Source organism: Ammodytes marinus (assembly GCF_949987685.1).
Source record: "Ammodytes marinus genome assembly, chromosome: 18".
NCBI classification, from domain to species: domain Eukaryota; kingdom Metazoa; phylum Chordata; class Actinopteri; order Uranoscopiformes; family Ammodytidae; genus Ammodytes; species Ammodytes marinus.
The window spans coordinates 25,631,403-25,659,088 of NC_137222.1; the positions used below are offsets into that span (position 1 = coordinate 25,631,403).

Below are 27,686 nucleotides of genomic sequence, written 5' to 3' on the forward strand. Positions count from 1 at the left end.
CTCTGGTTATACATAAGAGTAAAACATGCTGAAAGCCCTAAGCCATGGTTAGCTTTTTACAGTGGGCTATGGGTATTTGGAATATGTTAACAGCAGGCTTGTCTCACCTACTTCAGCCAACACACACTCCTACATGCTCAGTTAATCATAGTTCAGAGAGACAGGGCCATGTAGGATGAGAGTTTTGGAGGATATCTGTTGGTGCTGAAGCTCTCAGCCATACATTCCTGCTCTCCCCTCACTGTTTGGAGCCAGCACAGAACCACTAGAGAGCTGCATTGGCCAAAGATAAACAGTCCACACCAGAGCTTTTGTTTCGCATGCGTCCAAATGCTCTGCTTTCCAGGCTGACCCTAGTTCTTCCACAGATAGGGTCGGTATGCACACATACAATACGAGGCAATAAAAAGGCTAACGACGCCACTCCAAACGCCACAACCTTCCCTGTTCCTTTCTTGTCCCTGTCTTTGAGCTCCGAATGACTCAATATTTGAGGGGAAGTGTCTGTGTGTCTTTATGAGATGGCTATTGTTGTTTTAACTTCAGTCAAGGGGGCTGGAGTTAGCGCTGTGTGATGGGGCTTTGCAGAGAGGGAAGATAGCATCAGAGCTGCTAAAGTGGAAATTCCATTGAGAGTGATACCATCTGAGAGAGGGCCATGATACAGTCATTATGTCAGGGAGAGATTGTAAACTTATTTTTCACATGCCCATTTATGCTGAGAGGTAGAAGTATAGTCACATCTGGACACGCTTGGGGCTTTAGAGGAACTTCACCATTGTTGCATTTCATTTTGCAGTGTGTGTTTGGTCAAAAATACACAATTACAGAAAATTGTAGTGAGTTGAACATGAAAAATGACAGATGTTAGATGCCATAAGATCAGTGTTCTTCAAATAAATGTGGGCATGTTCCAGGGCATAGCCCCGTCCTGCATGGGAAAGTGTTGAAGGATAGGCTGTTTGACAACCAACAAAGCACTTAGTTTGAAGCATACTGCCCCCTTAACATCAACATTCAGCAGTGTGGATCATTTGGATGAGACCAAACCAAACAGTAACCAAAATGACAAGCTGGAAGGGGCTGAAGCTCTCTATAGCGTGGAGCAGGACTTAAAGGCCTACTTCACCAGTGGGAATATGAAGGTGTATTGAACTATGAGATCATATGTAGTTTAGACGTGCCCACATTTTAGAAATCGGTTGTAATGTCACAACTGTGCAAAATGTAGGGTTAGACAGTGAGACCGTAAAACACTCTTTCTGCCTTTTCTCAGGCTATGATGAACTGATTTCTAAAATGTTTGCACATTTATACTACATAGGATCTCAGAGTTCAATACACCTTCATATTCCCACCGGTGAAGTAGGCCTTTAAGAGTTTACAACCCCAATTCTGAAAAAGTTGGGACATTATGTAAAATGTGAATAAAACAGAATGTTATAATTTCCTAAACTTTTTCGAAATGTATTCAATGTAAAACAGTACAAACACATCATATGTATTTGTTTAAACTGATAAACTTTATAGTTTTTTGTAAATACACACAATTATACAATTGTAAAATAGCAACACGTTTAGAATAAAAAGTTGGGACAGGGTCAGTTTACCAGTGTTTTACATCACCCTTTCTTTTAGCAACACTGAGTAAGTGTTTGGGACCTGAGGACATACATTTTTGACATTTGAAAGCAAAATTATTTCCCATTCTCGCTTGAAATACAACTTCAGATGCTCAACATTGTGATATTTTGTGTTTCATAATGCACCAAATCTTTTCAATGGGAGACAGGTATGGACTGCAGACAGATCAGTCTAGTACCTGCTCTCTGTTCCTATGAAGCCAAGCTGTATTAAGACGTGCAGAATGTGTCTCGGTAGTCTTAGTCTAGCTTAAAACTTCCAATCACAGCCTCATGCTCCATCACCACCATCGGTTCAAAGGCAGACAAAACTGAGCTTGATCCTATGGAAACAACAAAACATAAAAAAAAAAAAAATAGATAAAAATACAGCTCATATGCAAGTATGCTGGTTACCTGTTTTGGTCTATTTACAGACCATATATGCAACATGTTACCTTGCATGAATGCAGAGTGAGATTTCTCACTGTCCTGGTGATGTTGAGTTGAACAGTGTTTGTCCAGGTAGTCAACACGATAAAGTTCACACCCATTTTCAATAAATGGTCTCTTGGCCACACCTCTTTAGGGTGCTTTCTTGTGTTGACGACACAAGCGACAAAACATTCCTGCAAGTAACAAGACTTTAAATATTTTTTTCCGAAAAGAATATGGCTGCTCACTTAGGTAATTTATAATGTTAAATACTACTCACCATGGCCATGGATGTAGTACAACCAAGGCTTGAACCTGGGGATATCAACCCAGTTAGGGTCCCACCTAGAGAGCCTGTGGTGGGTTCTAGATTGTGCTGCTGATGCCCCTTGCTCCACTCCCTGCTCCTCTCCTTGCTCCTCTCCTTGCTCAGGATCTACCACTGCACCCTCTCTCTCTTGTTCTCCTTGCTTCTCTGTCACTTCTCTTTCCTCCCTTACTTGGTCTACCTGTATTTTCTGTAATAAACTTGAGCACTTAAAGGCCTTTAAATAACAAGTAAGAAATGCTAGAAATCTCATTTGTTTCCTTCAAATTACCCTATATACATGTATTTGTAATGTTCAAATAATATCACCTTGCATTATGCATTCAAATCCATAAGAAAATTCTCATTATCTTGAAAGTTTGCTTCCCTAATTTGCTTCACTAACCTCAGCTCCTCCATTGTCCCCGTCTGCCTTTCTTTTTCTAATCACCCAGCTTTTTAGACTCTGTAAATGTAATATATATTATTTAACTATGTATAGGCTATATACATTGTGCACAGTGCATCCCTTAAGAGCATCCCTTTATTCTCTTATTAAAGGTCACATATTATGCTAAATGCACTTTTTAAATGTGTTCTAACATATCCATGGGTCCACGGTGTGCCTAGAGACTGCCAAAAAAAATAAAAAAATAACAATCTCTCCTGTTCTCACTCTCCCCCTTTCTGAAACCCCCACCCCTCCCCCCAATATACTCCAGTCAGAATTTTCCCCTTTCCTGACCTCACAAACTGGAAAGCCAGAAGTTTCTACTGTGCAGCCCACACCCCTATTTCTTATTGGTCCACGGCCCTGACAGACAGAGGGCGAGGCGTATCTGGCTTCGCTTCCGGACAGGGGGCGGGGGCAGCTCAAAGATTGTATATTTACGAGGGGAGCTGCAGCTCTTTTTAAAAAATAGGCCATTGTGAGATTAGCTGAACATCAGCATAGTACAATAAATTATCTGAAAGTTTTTTTCAGCAAACAATTAAAGGAAAACGTATTAGGGACCACTAAGACCATATAATATGGTGTATAATAGTACCGAAAAGTGTATAATATGGGAGCTTTAAGATTGCATTCATCACCCCTATAATGCATAGCTGTCAAGCTATCATTTATTTGGGTCACAACCTGGACTATAAGAATATGTGCTGCAGTGATGTCGTTTGAATGTAGGAAATTATCAATTAGACAGTAAAAAAGTAAAAAACATCTCACAATTATTTATTGATATGACACAAAAAGGAACATTGATTAAGCTTGTTATTGCTTAAAACACTTCTTCTTAGTCTTGGGAGTCAAAAAGTGATGAGAACATTCTAAAATAAATATAAATTATACATAATAGAAACTATTCATGCTCTTTTAAAAAGTCCATAGGCTTTTTCCCTGCATGATGACCACATGCTTACAGGCGATTAGCATAAATCCCTAACTAAAATATGCGATGAAAACGGATTTTATATGGCAATAAAGAACAACATCGGATCTAACAGTTCCCGAAAATACCTAGGCTACAAGCTCCTGACTGGATATAAGCTCCTGTAAAGGCTATGAGTGATCCAAAAAGAGCGACCACACACACACACACACACACACACACACACACACACACACACACACACACACACACACACACACACACACACACACACACAGTAGTCTACTAGAGAAAAAACGGCACAGAGGTTACGGTTTATAGCCTAGATAAAATAAAATTACGATAGGGCTCAGAGGGTTTTTAACACTGGTGGTCATGTAGCGACACATTTTAGCAACTTACTCTCTCTCTCTGTCTCTCTCTTTCTCTCTTTCCTTCTTTCGCTAGAATCAATGTAACGTGTAGACACGTGCAAACGTGTAGGCTACTACTGCCAACAACTGCCACACTCGCTGTTAGGTTATTTTTCTTCTTTGATGTTGGCTACGTGATGATGTGCCGCGTGCTGCGTAATTTACATTTCAGAGTGGCCTTTTATTGTGGACAGTCTAAGGCACACCTGTGCACTAATCATGATGTCAGATCAGCATCTTGATGTGGCACACCTGTGAGGTGGGATGGATTATCTCAGCAAAGCAGAAGTGCTCACTATCACACATTTAGACAGATTTGTGAACAATGTTTGAGAGAAATGGTACAATTGTGTATCTGGAATGAATTTTAGATCTTTAAGTCCATCTCATGAAAAATGGGAGCAAAAACAAAAGTGTTGCGTTTATATTTTTGTTGAGTGTAATAAAAAATAAAAATAAATAAATCCATTTTTTTTCGGATTATGTGCAGTGTCTGCGCTTAGTCAGTTAGGGCTGCCATAATAGAAACATATTAAACCTCCAAATATACTGTAGTACATGGCATGGATGGACTCTTTTGAACTATTGTTGAATTGTTGTTTGTTTCCTTGGATTGCTGTACCCTGTCTGCACAACCAATGTACCCTTGGGTACAACTCAACTAGACATAACCTAACCTAATAGCAGTGTGGTTTTATAAACTACATTTGTTGTGAGGTATTGGTGTATTTTTTCTGGGGGTGTCTGTCATTTCAAAGTAGACTTCAGGCCAGCATGATTCCATTTGTTTAAAAGGCTATACTGTCAATTAAGGCTCCCATCATTTCTGGTTCATCATCCCAGTCTCAACAATATGTTTCTGCGTGTTGATCTGAAGCATGTCCCTCTCATCAGTCCATATCTCCACACTAGCACTCACATTCAAATGTCATAAGATCATGACATCACAAGAGACAAAAGTAAAAGGTTAGTTTTTATGACTTCCATCTTTAAAGTTTATGTTCCTTGTCTGCGCTCTGGAAAACCTTATTTCAAGCTACAGCAGAAAGCCCACTGTGCTGTGGCTCTATATCTAACTGCACAGAGGTAGGGACTAGTTGCTGGAAAAGCATTTAGCGGCGTGAGAGCCAGATCTTTTCAGTTGGACCCGCATAGCAAACAGCGTTGAGTGAGTGCGTGGTATGTCACTCAAAGCAGCGTGGATTGTTTTCACCTGAGGTGCTTCCATCAGCTACACTGGCCCTTTAGCTTTTATGAGGGTCATAACTCCAGAGCATCTTCGGTGTCTCGTTTCACAGGGGCAGAGAGAAGCTGTGTGTTAGACAGGACCTAGTCATGTTGGAACAGCAGTCACACATTCCAACACAATACATTCAGACTTTCCATCCCACTCTTTAACTGGTTTAGGAGAGTAATAATTTAGAATTTCCGCTCCTAATTTCTTTCTTTTTTTTGCTCCACATTGGCCTGACTTCCCTTCCTACCCTTGATAGCCCATGCTTTGTGCTGTGTAAATGTCCTGTCAGCAGAATGAGCCTGTCATTAGCTTTATGGAAGGGTAATTCACCATTTCTATCTTCTGTTAGTACTGTACTACATCTGCCCTTTTCTAGCTAGAAAGCTGGTGGATTTGGGATGTTCAACCCTCACTACACACTTATCTCGTTCCATAACAGTTCTGCTCCAGCTCCTTCATCAGGGAAGAGTGAAAACATCTAGTAGATGTTTAGGGATGCAGGCGCTGGTTTCTCAGCAACAGCACGTTTATGGATTGCTTTTTTACCACCGTGAACTAGTCATCGGCCGGTAACCGAATCCAAGGTACAGGGCCGACGGGCTGCAGGGGCAAGTGCGACAGTCTTGTGGGGGCCCAGGCAGAGGGGGGCCCATCAATTTTTTTTTTTTTTTTACAAGCTCAATGTGGGGCCCCGATCTTCACGTGGCAACACAATCTATCTATCAGCTCAGACAGCACAGAGAAAAGTCTGATGAATACATGAGTGATGGCCCCTGCAAGTTTCAGTAAGTTTAAAGAAGTGCCACACTGTTACTGTCTTTGAAATGCATTTAGACATTTTAAGGGGAAAACACATTGTATTTATTATTTCAACTATTGAGTTATTTGTAGAACAGCATGCTAGTGTAAACAACACGATTTATTTTCTCAAACTCAATGCTGCTTTATTTTTATGTTTTAAATTGGGAGAGACATGTTCCAAAACAACCAATTACCTCTGTATTTAAAAAGAAATCAAGCAAGTAGGCTAATAATAACCATTAATGAATTATAGGCTATCGCATCACAGTAGGCCTATTGTCCACAGTAATCACAGCCCCCTATCCATAAAGGAACTTTAAAAAGTTGAATTTGCACTTGATGTGCATACACATGTGTATGGTCTATTATTTGTATTTATACAAATAAAATTTGTGTCTGCAAATAATAGTGTGTCTGCATAGTATTGCACCAAAACAGTAGAAGTTTTCTTTAATTGTGTTTTGTACTGTCTGCATGTTTGCACAAAATTTTTACCTGCACATAGCAAACAGAATTGCACAACTGTAAGGTCGGCGTCTGTTGTATTTTTGTATTCAAATAAACAGTTGTTTATTTATATAGTGCGCATTGGCATCTTTGAGTAAAATACCCCCAAAATCTTTGCCGCGGCTCCTGTGAGCCTGGCCAGTGACCACCTTGACTAAGACATTTTCTGGGGGAGACACTGGTACCTGTAAAGATTTGGTCATTCATCAAATTCCTACAAATGTATGCAGACGACACTGTAGTATATGTGCATGCCAAAACAAAAGATCTGGCTGCTGCTAAACTGACCACAGCTATGGACCAGATCACTAATTGGCTAAACCATTCCTGCCTCCAACTTAATGTTAATAAAACCGTAGGAATGTTTTTTACCAAAAGACAATGTAACATCGTGTCGAACATAACAATATCAGGTCAAAACATAAGTATTGTGCCACAATTTAAGTATCTGGGCATTATCATTGATTCTACTCTTTCTTTTAAAGCACACATTAAGAAGGTGTGCAACAGGGTCAAGTTTAGCTTAGCCAATTTTAAATATATTAGAAATTCCCTAACTTTTAATGTTGCCAAACTTTACATGGATGCCATGATTATGTCACATCTTACATACTGTATGACAAGCTGGGGACAAACTAACAGTTTGTCATTGAAGCCATTAGCAACTCTTTACAAGAGAACACTCAAAGTGTTGGACCAGAAGCCTAACCGTTCACATCATTGTACTATATTAAATAACCGTAAACTGCTGAGCTGGGAAGATGTAATCAAATATAAAAACATCTGCCTGGTTTTCAAAATTCTGCATAACACCGCTCCTCCTCCTTTAAAATCATTCATAATCCAACGTAACAGCAGCAATCAGATCACCAGAAGCACCACACGGGGTGACCTTCTAATCCCATTTAGAAAAAGCACATTTGGTCAACAATCATTTTCTGTTAGGGCAATACAAAATTGGAATTCACTGCCTACCACTATCAATGATATACATACATATTCCACCTTTACAGCACATCTTAAAACATGGCTGTCCAACAACTATAACTGCACACATTCATTTCTGTCAGACGTGATGTGTGTGTTTGATGTGTCATTGTTTCTGCCGCTCCATCTCTGCTACCTGCCTGCATGTTCTGCCCTATGTACTTTCAATGTGATCTTTGCGGCCTATTTTCCCTTGTCTCCTGTGTGTTGTGTTGTTGTTGCATGAACTGCCTTGATATCTTTGCCATCATCTGTGCTTGCCTGTTTGTTCTTGCTCCAACTGTGTGCAATATGTTTGTTTGTCTTTTCCCCCTTCTTGCTCAGGCCTGCTGTAATTATAAATGTAATGTATTTTTTAAATTTTTTTACTGTTATGTATTGTAGGTTGCCTACTGACAACTGGCCGGGGACTACAGCTGGAAATTAGCCAAATAGGCTAAAGCTGCTCCTTCTCAAAGGGGACTGTCCACGAAACTATAAACAAATAAACTAAACTAAACAAATAAATGTATTGTGGAGTTGTCTGGCTCAGAGAGCCATGTGTATTGTAAGACCACCTTTCAGGGGGCCCATCAGGACTTTTTGTATAGGGGCCCAGAATTTGGTGCTACGCCCCAGCCAAGGTATACTGCTGTTTGAACAGGTCGAACTTTCAAAGCCACTATTGTTTTCCATCATACTGTTCTAAAGGTATTAGAGCCCCTCCCCACACATACATTTTTATTAATGTTCAGAATATTCCTACGCCATAACTTTTGCTTCAAGTAAAATGTGTGGAAAGTAAGCGTGTCTCTAAAAACCTTGTTGTGTTCAGCCGGGGGGAAACAATGTGTGTTTTACCCATGCATTTCAAATTCACACATTTGAGAGCTGTAATCACAATACCGTGAAACCGTACTTTAGCTAAAGGTTTTCATACCGTCAGAATATCATACCTTCCCTCAGGACAAGCTTTCAGCTTTAAATGATAAATAGACTCCACTTATAAAGCGCTTTTCCACAGACTCAAAGCGCTTTACATTGTTTTGTACACACACACACACACACACATTCATCTACCTATAGCAGCAGCAGCTACCACGCAAGCTAACTATCGGGAGCAATTAGGGGTTCAATGTCTTGCCCAATGACACTTCGACATGTGGCGGGGGATCGAACCACCGACCCTACTCTCCAGTGGCCGACCGCCCTACCTGCCTCGCCATAGCCACCCCAAATGTTCTTTTTGACTCACAAGGCAAAGTCAATACTACACTTTTAATTTACCAGCCATGTAGAATTTCCAACCGTCAACAGCTTCAGCTCCATCAGATCAAAGGAAAACATTATGAAATGTAAAAGGGCATATTTAAAGGTTCAGTAAGCGGAATGGTTCTTTTAGCTAACTTCCTGTCAGTTACTGCAGTTAGCAGTCACCTCGCTCGTCCCTACGTCACCACATTAATGCACTGCGGTCTTCAAGCAGCGAGTTATCTAGCATCATCTTAGATCCATAAGTGTGATAAAACATGGTAAAAACCATCAAAACAGACATTGGGAAGGATTTTTACCTGCTCCGCCATTGTAGGCGCATAAACATTCACCCACCTGTTGCTCTGGCATGCACCGGCAGTGAGACCATGGAGTGTATATACTATATAGAGCTGTTAAGCGGAAGTGGCGGAATTACGGGGCATGGGGCCTATCGGCTGAAAAAAAATGAATGGGAGTCTATGGAAAGTAATCTACTATTTTCTGGTCCCAGTCATTAAATGCCCTGGATTACATATTTGTTTTGTATGGGTCTAAATGATAATTTTTCATGTGAAGAGTTTGACGGTATGTTGTATGATTATTCGTCTGACGGCTTTTGAATTTTTTTTACGAGAACAACTACAAGTCTTGTCGCCTCTGTGACGTCACCTCAACACATTCCCTCCACTTCTCGACTGACAGTGCTAATGCTAATGCTAATGGCTGGCGTGGATAACGCCAACAATCTCCCCACTCGAGATATTGAAACTCTCCACATGTCCACTTGTGTAGTGGTTTTCGCCACGCTGAAGACTTTTGTCTTGTCATTGAAAGAAGGCGGTAAAGTGCATTAAAGACACAGCCATGTTTCTGAGCTAAGCGGGTGCGAGTGGTGGTGACGTATATCATAAGTGTCAAGAGCAGCGAAGAGCTGTAGTCCACAAAAGCGCTCTGCACAAAACCTGACCGTATCCAGCTTCTACTCGCTAAATAAATTGTTCCATTCTTTGCACGAAAAAATACCATCTAAATCCATACAAAACATATGTGTAATCGAAGACATTTCATGACTGGGACCAGAAAATAATACATTTCTTTCCATTGACTACCGTTGTAATTTTTCGAGCCGATAGGCCCCATGCCCCGGAAGTAAGCCACTTCCGCTCAACCGCTCTATATGAGTGAGACGAGTGTCGGTTTGTAGCGTTCTCTCTTCTGATTGGATAAAAATTTCGGAATACTCCAATAAGTTTATTTGCCGATTACATGCAAAGCAGCTGACTGCGAGATCGGCTTTATGAAACACGCACATTATGTAAGTGATCACTCCATGAATAAAGAGCGATTTAACACTTATATTAACATAAATAAACCGCTTACTTCACCTTTAAGTAAATCTATACCAAGTGATTTCAGTGATCATGTCTGATCAGTTGTATTATTTAAAAAAAAGCAAAGTCTGAGTCATCAGGAAGTTCACTTAACATGACGTGTCTCTGTAGAAAAAGAAGTTACTTGTGAAGAGCATTTCAGAAAGTATGGTTATTAAGATGTTGCTCATTTTCCATGCCTTACTTTCTGTCTAAACGGAATATATATTGTGGTCGTAAAATGTGGGAAAGCCTGTGTGTGATCAACTCTATCACTGTCTCATTGAAGAAACAATACCCAACAGAAGGAGACCAGCTTGAGTGTGGTACATGTCTATGAGTTAGGCTCATTCGGCTCAGGTGTTATTCCTACCTGGATTCTTTTTTTGTTGCAAACCTGTTATTAAAGGTGGAGTCTGTGATTCTGGAGAACTCTTGTTGTCAAAATGAATTTTTGTCATAATCTGTGAAAATCTTCTAATGATCTGCTAAACCTTGAGAGACATTATTCTTATTCTGAACCAAACGGAACCATATCTATATGAAATAAAAAAATTAGTATTTAAGAATATAACGTAGGGGTGTAAGCCTAATGGAATGATCCCATTATTGTTAAAACTCTAAACAGCAGTGTGTCCTTTCTTTCTAAAACAGCACTTATCTTGGTAAGTGAAGAGGCTCCTATTCCCACCATAAGAGTGAGAGACAGAGCAGGCTCACAGTGTGGAGGCTCACAGAGGATAGATCTAGTAAAGGGAGGTTGACCAGGACTTGACTTATTCCCAGTGTGGAGATAATGTGTGCACCTCCAGTTACACTGAGACCATTCACAGTCTGAAACCCAGCAGGGACACTGCCAGGGCAACACATGCAATGGGTTGGTTGTGGTAATGCTGTCGGAGCAAGTAAAAGCCCATCAAATCAAATGAAGCCTTACACATAACTAGGGCTGTCAAACGATTACAATTTTTAATCAGATTAATCACAGGATCCTGTGGATTAATCACGATTAATTTTACCATTCGAAATATGCCTGAAAAATTCGAATTTTCTCTGTATATTGTTGTATGAACGGAAAGATAAAGGACAGAAGGTGGATATGTACATTTAAAATTTGTATTTTTATTAATCAAAAATCCAAATGATGGTTTTAATACTGAAAATAAATTTAAATCAAACTAAAATACCTACCACACCATAATTCAATTGGTCTGTCTCTTTACTATGTCTTTGGGCAAATATAGGATAGGCTATAGAATGGCATTTATTTTGTGAATCTATAGGTTGTGCGTTCTTGAATACAACTTGATTACAGTCCGCGGTGTGTGTGTGTGTGTGTGTGTGTGTGTGTGTGTGTGTGTGTGTGTGTGTGTGTGTGTGTGTGTGTGTGTGTGTGTGTGTGTGTGTGTGTGTGTGTGTTTGTGTGTTTGTGTGTGTGTGTGTGTGTGTGTGTGTGTGTGTGTGTGTGTGTGTGTGTGTGTGTGTGTGTGTGTGTGTGTGTGTGTGTGTGTGTGTGTGTGTGTGTGTGTGTGTGTGTTTACATGCGACCACGTCGTAGGGGACTGTTCATTTGTACCAGGAAGCCGACGTTATGTTGATGTCTACTCACACACACCTCTGAAAACTGCAGACGTTTGTGTCCTCGCGGGCTCTGGACAGAGCGGACAATGTTTCTCCTCCTGTTGCTCCCGACATCAACTGTCACCCGCGGCAGTTGATTTTATATACTATCTATGCCCCCGACACAGACTTGACCATTAGCAGTTTAAAATACGGCATGGGCTAGCGTGCTGTTATGTTTGGCTGCGCGCAGCTACTGATCCTGGGTCAGCCACAACTTAGAATGACTGTAGTACAGAGCCGGTGGGATGCACGGGGCGGATCATTCTGCACATGCGTTAATTGCGATAAAAAAATGAACGCGTTAATTCCAGAAATTAATCACCCTGCGTTAACGCGATAATTTTGACAGCCCTACACATAACGCAAGCTAGTGCTGTACAGGCTCGATAAATAAAAGAAGATAATGTAAGAGAAACAGGAAATTAAATTACATTTGGCACCAGAATTAAAGTGGTCTGACACTCTACTTTTGTTTTAGTTTTTTCATGGCACATACTTAACCTGTAACTAGGAGCGTCCCACATCCACTGCATTGTTCTCTTCACTGTTTGGCTGTATGTTGTGTCCCCATTTCTGTCAGACGCTGAGAAAACTCCTGCCAACCCATTGAAGCCTTGTTAACATGGTAACAATGCAGGGTTTCCCCCAGGAAATGTCTTAGTCAAGAGCCCCTTTTACACAGAGATTGCGGCATATTGACGGAACAACATCACTCCAATATGCCGGCGTTGCTTGCTTCTGTGTTATTTACACAGAACCAAGCAACGCCGGCCTGCTGGCGCATCAGTAGCCCCTTTTACACAGCGTTCCGGAATGAAAGAGGTGCTTGTAAACAGCGTCAGGTGTGACGTAAACATTTAGCGCCGCGCCGGTCAGCTGCTTTACAACAACAACACTGGCCGGTGAATTGAGAGCAGAAGTGCTGGAGCTTGCAGTAAGAGGGCCGTATTTTACTGTCCCCACGATGTGCCGGTTGATCTCGCGACGCGCTGAGTCCAACATCTCTGTTAACCAAACTGACAAAAATCACTCCGCTCACTGCTTCACCTCTGTGTCTGTGTCTGTGTGTGTGTTTGTGTGACAGGTTGGCTGTGAGCGAGTCTCTTTGTGAGGGCAGAGATCTGCCAATCAGACATACACATACACACAGTGTGTGAAGTCACGTTACTGTAGACAGAAATAAAGTGTGGATATACGCTCAGACTTAGGATAATAATATATAATAGCGGCGGCGATCCGGTCGCAGCCTAGCTTAGCCTAGCCTAGCTTTCCCAGTGTGTGTGTGTTTGTGTGACAGGTTGGCTGTGAGCGAGTCTCTTTGTGAGGGCAGTGATCAGACATACACACGCACACACATACAGTGTGTGAAGTCACGTTACTGTAGACAGAAATAAAGTGTGGATATACGCTCAGACTTAGGATAATAATAGCGGCGGTGATCCGGTCGCAGCCTAGCCTAGCTTTCCCATTGTACAACTTCCCCCGGGCAGAAATAGACTCATACACTCTGCAAAATGAAGCGTGGGGGTTTGTATCGAGCAGCGGACCTTATGACCAGCTAGATTATCAGGCCGCCGTGGTTAATCTTAAACACACGTCCTTCAACTGCTAACATGGTCGCATGTTTAGAACGTAGGCTATGGAACGTCAAACGCCCCCCCTGTTCCGCAACAACAAGCTGGCCGCATTTAAACAGAGAGGCGGAACTGATTGTGTCGGGAATCTTACTACCCCCAGAGGTAGTAAAATTCCCGGAACAATCTCTCGCACCTTTCTTCCCTCGTTCCGCAACGGACGCATTTACACAGCAGGGCGGAGGGCCGAAATTCCGGCATATTCCCGGCTTTCACTGGCTGTGTAAAAGGTGTCCACTGCCCAGGTCTACAGGATGCGCGGCACTGCACCGTGGCGAACATTTTGAGGGTTATGTTGAAGCACTGCTTAAGTATAACTTAAGTTTCTGATAACGTAAAGGGAAAACCTTCCCGTTTTCAGCGTGACTGTTACCTTGTAAACATGAACTGAGTCTCAGCTCCTGAACACAAACTCTTTCTAACTAGTTTTCAGAGCAGGTGGAGAACAGTGAAAACACAAGCAGACGTCCAGACACGGGACACATTTAGTTGAGAAGCCAAATAAATAATCAGGTGGTAGTGGTTCATATCAGGGCAAATGGAGCTCCATCATGAATAGTAGGGCCATGAATCTTTTGGAATCCCATGATTCGATTCGATTTAAAAACAATTCCCAATTCAAAATGTATTTCTCGATTCAGAACAAAGCAGTATTTCAAATCTACTCCATTCCAGTGTGTGCTAAGAGGCCTTGTGGCAAATTACGGCATGGAAGCAGGGTTAAGTCAATGACTCATCCAAGTTCATTGTATTTCTATTGTAACCTGAAGCTTGTAATGTGAATAAATCACTGTAAAGCAATGTGTTAATGGCTCAACCCCTCAGGTTTGTTATTGTTTGTCTTATGCCCTGGCTGAAATAACCGTGAGCTGGAATGAGCTAGAAACATGAAATGTGGCCCAGTAGCCGGAATAGGCTTTCCGATAAAAATGAACCACCCTGGACACAATGTGGCGCTATGATTAAAAGAAGAAAAATAAAGGTTTCTTATGAAGTGAAATTTGCAACACAGTTAGTCCTTTTGAACCATAAAGTTAGCATTAGCATAAGATAATGATGTGTGACGGTTTTTCAGAACTGTATGAATTCACTTGAATTTTTGTGATTGTTCTTTGTTGCTTTGCGGCTGCAGCCCTTTGCCTTCCGCTCCTCAGCAGTATGTGCTTCATACCATGCTTAAGAAACAGAATTACTGCTACGGAATACGCATATATTGATTTTTATAAAAAATACACCATGTTCTGCTTGAAGATTTACTCCTATTCTTTGGGAACAGTTGAATCTTTAGTCATGTTTCCCTTCTTTGACACAATGTGGTTATTTGCTTCATCCATTGAGGTTTAAATCCACGGCTACATCAGCTCTGCCTGTAAAGTGGGCTCGTGTTTGTATAACTCCTGTCTGCTCTCAGCGAACTGTTCAATCAACCCTGGTGCAAAACTGAAGGAAAGGTATAGTGAGAGTAGAAGATGTGTATGGGTGGAGGATGGGGAGACACACACACACACACACACACACACACACACACACACACACACACACACACACACACACACACACACACACACACACACACACACACACACACACACAGGAGAGAGAGAAGGAAAGTGTTGAGGTGTGCCAGAAGGCCCACAGTCTAAACCCCAGTAGATGAAGCCGTGGTCTGGCCTCTCTGCTCTCAAAAGGCCCTTTCATGGCCTGGAGGAATGCAGGAGCCAGCAGTCTGATTCAGCCCTGGATGGAAACACATCCTATTGCCCCCCAATCCCTCCTTTACCCAGGCTGTGGAGACATGGAATCAATACCAGGCCGACAGGAGGCCTACCACCAGACTTTACAAAGCTCAGCTCAACTGGCAAAACATTAATTTACAAAATTCGACACTACTGTGTTGTGAGGTTGATGATATATAGGCTGGCGTGATGGCATTTGGCAGCAGCAACTTTAAGGGGACATATTATGCTAATCTTCAGGTTCAAATGTGTATTTCCGGGATCTTCTAGAAAAGGTTTTCATGGGTTATTGTTCAATGGTAGAAAATTAGTTTTCTACCATTGCCCATCACCTTTTCTTGCCTTTTTTGCCGTCTCTCTCAAAAGCAATTGGTTTAGACATCTGCCCCCCTTCTGAAAAGCCCAGTCTGCTCTGACTGGTCAGATCTACATGTGCATGCACGGCCCTGCTCATTTACTCTATACCTACCTACAGTTGTGGTCAAAAGTTTACATACACTAGTGAAGATCATGTATGCCATGGCAATATAGGGTTTTCAATAAACTCTACAACTCTTCTGTGATGGAATGATAAGGAGCACATATTTCTTTGTCACAGAAAACATTCATGAAAAATGGTCCTTTTACAAATTTATTATGGGTCTTTTGAAAATGTGTCAAAATCTTCTGGGTCAAAAATATACATACAGCACCTTGAATTACCAATTTGGTGATGTAGAAAAAGGTGTTTCAATCCAATTAGCTTTTTGGCATGGCCTCCTAACTTCTTACGAGTGATTATGATTGACTCCAGCTGGTGACTTCTTTCAGTCCATGTAAATAGGGCTTGTTTGACACATTCACTAGACTCCGCCAGACATACTACAATGGGAAAGTCTAAGGAGCTCAGCACGGATCTGAAAAAGCGCATCATTGACTTGAACAAGTCAGGAAAGTCCCTTGGAGCCATTTCAAAGCAGTTGCAGGTCCCAAGATCAACTGTGCAAACAATTGTTTGTAAGTATAAAGTGCATGGCACAGTTGTATCATTGCCACGATCAGGAAGAAAACGCAAGCTATCACTTGCTGCTGAGAGAAAATTGGTCAGGTTGGTCAAGAGTCAACCAAGAACCACCAAAAAGCAAGTCTGCAATGAGTTGGAGGCTGCTGGAACACATGGCCGTGTCTGAACTGCCATACTAACGTCCTACTCATACTCATTTTGACTTCAATTTGAGTATGTGACGGTTGGGTATGCGAGTTTGGGTATGTGAGAAATTCCCGGATGAGTACTAACTTCCGGGAAGATTTTGGGTATGAATCGATCGTATACTTTTCCTACTCAACCGCCCCACAATGCACTGGGTCAATTCTACCCGCCCAGGAAAATTAAATATTTTCGAGCAAGTTGCTAGGCAACAACATTGTTTGGGGTTCCGCGATCTGACAACTGTACGTGCAGTCATTCATACACTCTTACAATAGATAAGAGATGAAGATAAATACCTAACAACATTAGAGTCACTAAGTGAAATGAGTGTTGTGAGTCTGATAGTCGAGAGAGATCAGAACAGATCGCTGTTCCACACTCCGCGGCTCGTCCAGCTCAACTCACAGACAGCTGAGTGCTGATGAGCCGGACAGAGAGCGTCGGAGGGATCCTCCGCCTCAAAACATCATTATTATAAAACAAGAGGTCTAAAACACAGATGATGAACACAGGACTGTAAAAATCTAGTTCAATATCTAACCTGTAGAGGGCGGTTATAAGCTTAACAGTGTCTAAACTGCCTGAATCTTATAAGAAGAAGAAGAAATTCTTCATTGCTTGAGTATACTTCAACTGAGAACGTTTTAGACGCAGCTCGCATACACAATCGATCTTTGAGTAGAGAGTATGCAGTATATAGATGGTGAGTATGTAGGATGTAGGACGCTAGTATGGCAGTTCAGACACGGCCCATGTGTCAGTGTCCACAGTCAAGCGTGTTCTACATCGCCATGGGCTGAGAGGCTGCCGTGCAAGAAGGAAGCCATTACTCCAGAAGCGGCACCTTACGGCTCGACTGAAGTTTGCTGCTGATCACATGGACAAAGACAAGGCCTTCTGGAGGAAAGTTCTGTGGTCAGACGAAACAAAAATTGAGCTTTTTGGCCACAATGACCAGAAATATGTTTGGAGGAGAAAAGGTGAGGCCTTTCACCCCAAGAACACCATACCTACCGTCAAACATGGTGGTGGTAGTATTATGCTGTGGGCCTGTTTTGCTGGCAGTGGAACTGGTGCTTTACAGAAAGTAAATGGAATAATGAAGAAGGAAGACTACCTCCAAATTCTGCAGGAAAACCTAAAATCATCAGCCAGAAAGTTGGGTCTTGGACGTAGTTGGGTGTTCAAACAGGACAATGACCCCAAACATACATCAAAAGTGGTGAAGGAATGGCTAAATCAAGCTAGAATTAAGGTCTTAGAGTGGCCTTCCCAAAGTCCTGACTTAAACCCCATAGAGAATACAGGCGAAACTCGAAAAATTAGAATATCGTGCAAAAGTTAATTTATTTCAGTAATTCAACCTAAAAGGTGAAACTAATATATTATATAGACTCATTACATTCAAAGTGAGATATTTCAAGCCTTTATTTGTTATAATTGTGATTATTATGGCTCACAGCTTATGAATACCCCAAATTCAAAATCTCAGAAAATTAGAATATTACATAAAATCAATAAAAAAAGGATTTTAAATACAGAAATGTCGGCCCTCTTGAAAGTATAATCATGCATATGTACTAAGTACTTGGTTTGGGCCCCTTTTGCATGAATTATTGCCTAAATGCGGCGTGGCATGGATGCTGTCAGCTTGTGGCACTGCTGAGGTGTTATGGAAGCCCAGGTTGCTTTGATAGAGGCCTTCAGCTCGTCTGTATTGTTGGGTCTGGTGTGTCTCATCTGCCTCTTGACAATACTCCATAGTTTCTCTTTTGGGTTCAGGTCAGGAGAGTTGTCTGGCCAATCAACACAGTAATACCATGGTCAGTCGACCAGTTACTTGTGGTTTTGGCACTGTGGACAGGTGTCAAGTCTTGCTGGAAAAAGTAATTCAGCATCTCCATAAAGCTTGTCAACAGACAGGAGCATGAAGTGCTCTGAAATCTCCTGGTAGACAGCTGTGGTGACTTTGGACTTGATAACACAGTGGACCAACACCATCAGATGACATGGTGCCTCAAATCATCACTGACTGTTGAAACTTGACAGTGGTCTTCAAGCCCCTTGGATTGTGTGCCCCTCCACTCTTCCTCTAGACTGTGGAACCTTGATTTCCAAATGAAACGCAACATTTAATTTGGATCAGTGATGATTTGAGGTATCATGTCATCTGCTGCTGTTGGTCCACTGTGTTATCAAGTCCAAAGTCACCACAGCCATCAACCAGAAGATTTTAGAGCACTTCATGCTTCTGTATGTTGACAAGCTTTATGGTGATGACAATTTCCATTTCCAGCTAGACTTGGCACCTGCCCACAGTACCATAAACCACTGGTAACTGGTTGACTGACCTTGGTATTACTGTGCATGAATGGCCAGACAACTCTCCTGACCTGAACTCCATAGAGAAACTATGGACTATTGTCAAGAGGAAGATGATACACACCAGACACAACAATACAGACGAGCTGAAGGCCACTATCAAAGCAACCTGGACTTCCATAACACCTCAGCAGTGCCACAGACTGATAGCATCCATGCCACGTCGCATTGAGGGAAGAATTCATGCAAAAGGGGCCCAAACCAAGTACTTAGTACATATGCATGTTTATACTTTCTAGAGGGCCGACATTTCTGTATTTAAAAACCTTTTTTTATTGATTTTATGTAATATTCTAATTTTCTGAGATTTTGAATGTGGGGTTTTTATAAACTGTAAGCCATAATAATCACAATTATAACAAATAAAGGCTTCACATATCTCACTTTGCATGTAATGAGTCTGTATAATATATTATTTTCACCTTTAAAGTTGAATTACTGAAATAAATGAACTTTTGCACGATATTCTAATTTTTCGAGTTTCACCTGTATGTGGACTGTGCTGAAGAGACAAGTCCGACTCAGAAAACCAACAAATTTAGTTGAACTGCACCGATTCTGTCAGGAGGAGTGGTCAAAGATTCAACCAGAAGCTTGCCAGAAGCTTGTGGATGTCTACCGAAAGTGCCTAATTGAGGTGAAAATGGCCAAGTTTAACCAAATATTAACATTGCTGTATGTATATTTTTGACCCAGCAGATTTCATCACATTTTCAAAAGACCCATAATAAATTCATAAAAGAAAAGATTTTCATGAATGTTTTTTGTGTCAAAGAAATATGTGCTCCTTATCATTCCATCACAGAAAAATAAGAGTGGTAGAGTTTATTGAAAACCCTACATTGCCATGGCATACATGATCTTCACTAGTGTATGTAAACTTTTGACCACAACTGTACATGGGCGTGCATGCACCGCCCTGCTCATTTACTTTATACCTGCCTATGGGCGTGGCACCAGCCGGCTGTCAGAGTTGTTGTAACTAAGTTTAGCTTAATTTCAAGTGGACATGAATCAATGGACAACCGAGAGAGAGACAGAGAGAAGAAGAGCATGAGGTCTTTACCATTTGTAATAGTCATTTAGCTCTGGTGTGTTTTAAGGCTAGGGTGATGGTAGCTTGAGGATGAGCTAACAGTGCAGCCTGCTTCTACTCTCTTTCCTGTGGGAGTGTAATATGTTAAGCCCCTATCTCACTGGGCTGTGACTTGGCCACAAATTGCAAGCTGCATTCGCGAGGGAGTTTCCAAACTGGAAACATTTGCGGGGGTTCTCAATTTACTCGCGTGAGTCGCATAGCCTCGCTGTTTGTTGTGTCGCATGAATTTTGAAAATTTTTAAAAAATTGCCGGGAATGTTAGAGACAGCAGTCGACATGTATGCGAACTCCCGGCGAATTATGTGCGTCCAAACACTGGAAAAGTCAGTTTTTCACATAATGCCGTCCGCTTTAACACGTCTTAAACCCCTCAAGCTGTCCATCACAGCCCACAATATTAGTGTTAGAGGAACCATACTGATGAGTTTGTATTCTAACAGTAGTACATTTATTATTGAAATTTAGCATGTAGAGAGTGTAGCATAAGACAAAATTTACCTTTAATAATTTGAAATAACCCTTAATTGCGTTGCTAGACAACCGAGAAATGTAAGAATGCTAAATTGTACATTCAAGCTTAAGATGACATGTTCTAGTGCAGGACTAGTATTAACAAATACATTGAGCAAACGCCAATATACACCAAGCTGTTGGTGTTCTGGGTCAGTGGTCATGCTTTGCCATTTGATAATTCAGTATCAACTTTATGGAAATTCAATGCCAATGTCACTGGAGTAGCGACACTTAAATTCCGATACCTGCATGGAGTTTGCCTGTATACTTAATTCAAAAATTGTATTTGATGCTGTTAAAGGAACAGGTAAGGTAAGGCAAGGCAAGGCAAGGCAAGTTTATTTTTAGAGCACATTTCGGACACAAGGCCATTCAAGGTGCTTTACATAAGCAATAACAAAATACAATACATCAAGTAAGAACAAAATACATCAAGCATAGAGCACACATTCAAAAAAAGAATTTAAGCAAGAACAAAATACATCAAGTATAGAGCACACATTCCAAAAAAAAAAAAAAAAAAAAAAAAAAATTAATTCAAAATGAGAAATATTTCAGGTTAAAACGGAAACAGAACGGTCTTCAGACCTGATTTAAAAGAGCCAAGTGTTGAAGCGGACCTCAAGTCCCCTGGAAGTTTATTCCAGAGCTTGGGTGCATTAAAACTAAAGGCTGCCTCTCCCTGTCTGGTCCTTACTCTGGGGACTTTCAATAGCCCAGTCCCAGACGACCTGAGAGCTCTGACTGGTTCATAAGGGAACAGTAGGTCATATATGTATTTTGGCCCTAAACCATTTAGGGCTTTGTAGACCAACATCAATATTTTAAAATCAATTCTTTGGTTAACAGGAAGCCAATGTAAAGACGTCAGAACTGGGGTGATGTGATCCACTTTTTTGGTCCTAGTGAGGACTCGAGCAGCAGCGTTCTGAATTAGCTGAAGCTGTCTGATTGATTTTTTATGAAGGCCAGCAAGGACACTGTTACAGTAGTCAAGTCTACTAAAAATAAATGCATGGACAAGTTTTTCTAAGTCCTGCTGAGACATTAGCCCTTTAATTCTCGATATATTTTTAAGGTGGTAGTAGGCTGACTTAGTAATTGATTTAATGTGTTTTTTGAAATTTAAGTCTGAATCTATCACTACTCCAAGATTTCTAGCTTGGTGTCTATTTGTTGTTTGATTGGATGACTTGTGTATCAGTTACAGATGCTAGGTATGATCCAGGTGTATATCAATAGCACATGATTCACTCTGATTCATCCTTCAGTGTGATCCTAACTGCTCTGATGTTTAGAAGAGATGCTAAAATTGCTAAAAGTTAATGCTGGCCACGTGTGCTTTCCTCATAGCTGGGAGGATTTCTGCTTGACATGTCTTGGCTGGATGGAAAAGACCAGAGATAATATCCAGGACATGGCCTATAGGTAGAGTGAATACAAACCATCATCTGCATATACTTATATGCAGAAATGTGTAGTGAAAAATTCATACTTGTGAAAGTGACATATGTCTGCTTAAATATATGACTGGATTCAACCTAAAGCCATGTAGAGAAGTTTGATTTCTGAGAGGAATGCTGTATGCTTTTGTTCAGTCAAGCCCATATACAGTAACAACCACATCTGCCAGGCACATTCTGTGTATCACAGGAAAGCAGGAGAACCATTTCAAGTCAAGTTCAGCTAATAACCATCAGCCATACATGCTGTCTGCTCATATTCACCTGATACTGATTAAAGCCAGGGAGAGCCAGCCCCAATCATACAGAGTAGCCAGGCCATCCGTTACATGTGTCCCTCATAAACATACCTTCTGTATATATCAAAGCAAAAACCTAGTTTGCCTCACAGCGTAATGGAGGGAAGTAGCAAAGGAACAATCAGACCTTCAAAGATGTTCATGACACTGTTATTTATTGAAGTGGATGGTGTTAAGTTTCATCAGAATTATTACTATTTTTACTAATATTCTGTTGTTTGCTGTCTTTCTTTTGAACAATGATCCAGAGCAAGACATTTGGCTAAATTGCAATAGAATTTATGTTACATATTCATGGTCTCTAGAAATATGTATGTCTGATCCTTTGGGTAACCTTTAAATGAGACTTATTATGCTAATTAGCAGGGTTCAAATATGTATTTCTGATGTCTATAGAATAGGTTTTAATTGATTATTGTTCAGAAACCCGTTAGTTTTGTCACACTGCCCACGCTTGGTCACCTATTTCTAGCCCCTTTTGTCCTCTCGCTCTCTCAGATTTTTAGTTTTGGCATCTACCCCCCTTTCCGAAAAGCCCAATCTGCTCTGATTGGCAAGATCAACATAGATGTGCATGCACCGCCCTGCTAATTAACTCTACCTGCCTGTTGGCACAGGCTGGCACTGATTCATCCATTTAGCTCTGGTGTGCTTTGGCCTTTGAGCATCATTGTAGAGCAACGGTTCCTACAGCTATAACTGAACGTTACTAATTTAGGGGCTACTACAGTGACTGTGTGTTTCACACATATCCGGACTGCAGACAGGCTTGGGGGAGGGGGGGGGGGGGGGGGGGGTTCGGGCCAAAGCAGCATTTTTTTTTTTATCAATTTTTTTTTACTGGCTTTATATAGGCCCCTGATCTTTGATGGCCCTGAAAAATGCTATTTAAAAAAAAATTGACTGGCTAATGATAGGCACCTGATCTTCGTGGGGGGGGGGGGGGGGCATACAGATATCAGGGGCCTATCATTCATCAGTACATTTTTGTTATTTAAATAACATTGGTCGTGGCTACGAAGATCAGAGGCCTGTTTCAGGTAGCTGGTTTTACATACTCTGAGTTTAATCCTGCGGTCTGAGTTGGTCAACTCTCCCTATATAATTTCTATATTCATATTAGGCTATTTAACGAGGCTCGTCTGTGACTTTGTGATCACGCAAGTGAATAGTAACGATCGCGTGCAGCCGCAGAATTACATCTCAACCTGACATAAATAGCCCATGTTCAGTGGCACAGACGTGAAAAAACTCCTGATAATAATAAAAATAAATGATGAGATACATACAATACAATAGGTTTATTAATCTGAATGTAGAGCATGTCACGATGTGTAAGGTGGCCGCATATGAACGGCACGAGGGCTGAGAACTACGCTACTGATCAGATAAATGATCGATTAAACGTAAAATCATCAGGAAATGATAAAAACATCCCGATGGAGATTTCTATGGAGTGATTTTGCTTTAAACTGTACAGGGTCGCGTTGTGGCAGTGACACTCTTTCTTCAGTCAGACTAAACAATGTTCACAAACCATCCACTCATTTACTAATATGCATCGTCCACATCACAGGGTCTCCATTTTTCCAATAGAGTTGAATTGACTTGGAACTCATGTTTTAAACTTTCTATAATTACCAACATACTTACTTTCGATACCTTACGATCGTTCACTGTCACAAGCTTAATGACCAGGGCCCGGCTTCCCGATAACGTCCTCTCTTAGCGAGCTATTAAGACTCCTACGTTATGACTTACCAACGTTATTTACCTCTATAGTTGTGGAGAAACACTTCTTACGTCGTTCGTACACGGCGCTGTCCAGAAAGAAAGTGCTGAAATCAATTGCTCAGAGTTCGATTTTCCATTTCATGCTCATTTCATGTGCACCCGTGCATTTCTAGTGTAAGTCCTAAGTATCTTTAAGAACACTAATAACGTTTCGTGGTGGGTCAGTAATGAAACTGAAAGTAGATATAATATCGCCTATATCAATAAAAACAGACGGCCAAAACAGCGTCCATATGAGGGAAAATACAATAAACAGTAGCATGGCACACTTATTTTAAGGTAAACTCTAATTGATTATTCATTAATTTTTTCACACATTGACATGTTTTGAGGCGGAGGATCGCACCGACGCTCTCTGTCCGGCTCATCTGACAGCACTCCGCTGTCAGATGAGCCGGACGAGCCGCGGTGTGTGGAACACAGTGCGGAGGTTCTAGTGTTAACCATGGTCGAACATGAACAAGAAATAGAAAATATAGAAACAGCGGAGCAGGTTAAGATTAAGATTGTTTCCAGCAATTATTTTCTTCATGACTGAAAACCATTGGCAATGTGGCAGTTCCATGCGCAAAGGAGATTTCTGGATCACTGTACAGTGGCGGCGACTAGTGTCAGGAGCTGAAACATCCCTACGGTAGAGCTAAGAAGGCTCTAAGGGCGCTCCAGACCAACCTTACCAACGTACGAAAGAGATTCGTAGCAAAGAATGTTTCGGGAAACAGGCGAAATGTTAAGTAGGAACTCTAAGTAGGGGTTACGAATGACATAGCATTAAGAAGGCTTTAAGAAGACTTCGGGAAACCGGGTAGGAGTGATGGTTGATGTGAGGATGAGCTAACAGTGCAGCCTGCTTCTACTCTGTGTTGCCTGCATTAGCAAGTGGAGCCTCAGGTGTGGTTACTGGTGTTGATATGCCAATGAACGGTAGGGATACCAAACACCTAAATATTGTGCACGAACACTGGAAAAGTCAGTTTTTCATAATATGTCCCCTTTAACAATATGTTGGTCTAAGTGTGTACTTGTGCCTTAGATGTTCATAACAAGATAACTGCCAAAAGGTTTGCTGTGAATATTCAGTATGTCATTGTTGTAGCACTGTCTGGTACATCAGAAATGTCAAAGCAAATGACACATTGTCATGATGGTATTTACTGAGTTCATGGATCCTTCTCACATGATACATCATTTCCATTGTGTTAGCTCCGGCCACACTGTTCACTTTCACACAATACAGTATTATATCCTAGTGAAGAGCTTATTCTGAATGTTACTAAGCATTTTTATGTCCCCAACAGTTTGTTGTATTATTTATTTCATGTGAATACCTTGTAACTATTGTATCCTCTCCATGGCTTTCTCTGCAGCGGACCCAGGTGTGTCAGTGGATACAGAAGGTCTAACTGAAGCTCAGAGTGGAGTTCCACCCACATCAGAAGGTAAGATCAATACTTCTCCTGTTGTTGTTCTGAGCTGTGTACAGGCGCTCTAAAGGCCAAGACACACCGGGCCAACTACCGAACGTCGCCAGAAAATGGAGTCTGCCGATTCAGTCAGCTCCATTCTCCCCGGTTACTAACGCTTAATTCTTAGTTATTAACAATTAGTTTATGCTTGGCTAATGCATAGTTAAGCATAAGCATTAACTAAGCATAACAGTTAGTTAATGCTATCAAGCATTACCATTTTAAGTTGATTGTGATCTATAAAGGCACACTGGCGTAGGACTTGAGTGCGCTCTGTTCATAGATCCCAAAAAGAAAATTCACTAACAATACAGAGGCCAAAACATCAGTCAGGGGCCTGTCCATGCCCCTAAAGGAAGCCAAACAGCATGCTTGCCAATTGGCCTTTAGTTCTAGAGTAGGATATACACTGTACAGTATATGTTGGAAACATTTTTGCCAATTGGGTCAAGCGTTGGCTTTGTGGCATATGTATTCCTTTGGATTTTTCATAGTTCTGATGCTGTATGCTGTCTATCTTTATATGAATTATTGAGCATTAGTGTCTGCTGATAAGTTTAACCAGAGGTTAATGCACCAGGGCCAGGATTGGCTACGTCATCCTCATAAATGAACTATATCGCTCATCATCTCATGGTGGTAACATCAATGAGTCAATGATGTTAAATCATTTAAAAAGGAACACATATTTACATTTATGGCAGCAAGGTCACAGTGAAATCTGTGAGCTGCACCTCCGGGTGATGGTGTGTTTAATGACATGACGGCGGTGGGTATTCCCACGCTTCTCATGGACACAACCAACAGCTATGGTTGACGATGGAGAGGATCGGCGGAAAGAAAAGTTGATGTTAAGCCCCTCCCTTCACGCGGTGTGGTGTGAAAAATGTCCCGCGATGACTATCACGCGTTTCACGCGGCGCAAGGTGAACATTTGAGTTTGGTGTGGACACACCATTAATGTCTTTACTGTGAGCCGACTGTACACTTAAACTGGGTGCATGAGACACTTGAATGCCAACAACAAACACACCTGTAGCATGGGCCAATCAGCCTGATCCAAGACACGCAGCTACAGCAAAGTCCAATAAACAGTGAGACAAGCTTCCGTTGTTTCTAGGTTCAGACTACATTTCCTGGGCCAGTCTTTCCCTATGCAGAAGCCACTGTGAGTGAACCCTGGACCACAGTCAGGCCTTTCAGATGGATTAAACAGTTCATTATTAAATCAACAGGTTTGTTCCTGATTGAGCTTTCTGGATATGTGAAGCCCCTTAGCTGTCATGGTGGGTGTTCAGGGCCTGTGAACGGCACTCATGTTCTAATTGAAGGGGAGGCTTCAGCAGGCTCTGTGTAATAGCAGGCTATAGGGAAATAGAATGGTACAATGTGGGGACTGTTTGACCCACTGTCAGCTCCTCGCCAGGGGACAGAGGCAACCCTTAGCAGCAAGTGTTCCTGAACATTTTGGATGTACTCCATACTAAATATTATTTCCTTGTTTATCATTATTTTAGGTTGGTTGTCCATGTGCACTAGGCTTTGGAAGCTTGCCAGAGAAGCAGCTTTGAGAGAAGGCTGGTTTTCACTATACCTCTATCTCTTGGGGATAGAGCTAATCAATCAAGCACTTCAGCCTTGATATATGAGACGGCCTCGCTTCCATAAAAGTATAGTCACAAAGTTGTTTGGCTTTAGAACAGGAACGAGGATGGCTGAATATCCCAGTTGGTTGTTGGCAGCGAGCCCAGCATGCATGAGTCTTTAACCTCTGCAGGATTGCATTACATTGGTCATGTATGGTATAAGGTTACTGAAAAAGTAATGTGGCACTAACATATTCAAAAAGGTACTATACTGCATTTGGAGAAAAAACATACCTTGTCTTATGCAAAGGCCTTGCTGTTGGAGCACAACGCTGTCAGCTGTGAGGTTTACCGAAATACATGGAGTAATCATATTGTTTCATAATGTAGTCTACTGTATTAAGACAACATTGGAACGCCTATTTTGATTCTGTTAAAATATTACACGTTCTATTCCTGTGATAGGCCATATCTATTTGGTTGAAATTAAAATATTTTCTAGGGTATAAGTATCTCAAACTAATTAGGCCTTCTGCCAGTATGACAAATGTACGATTTTATTCTTTCTTTTTTGTTAGTGTCAAAATTATGTAAAAAAAATA

At 41.3% G+C, this 27,686-nt stretch overlaps 1 protein-coding gene across 1 annotated transcript in view; it reads left to right on the forward strand.

Moving 5' to 3' along the window:
• ror2 (receptor tyrosine kinase-like orphan receptor 2) overlaps positions 1-27,686 on the forward strand; it is a 76,391-nt gene that overhangs the window by 15,615 nt on the left and 33,090 nt on the right. The window contains exon 2 of the mRNA XM_080046413.1: positions 25,400-25,471. Within this exon, the coding sequence (XP_079902539.1) occupies positions 25,400-25,471 (72 nt within the window). The remainder of the gene's footprint in view (positions 1-25,399; positions 25,472-27,686) is intronic.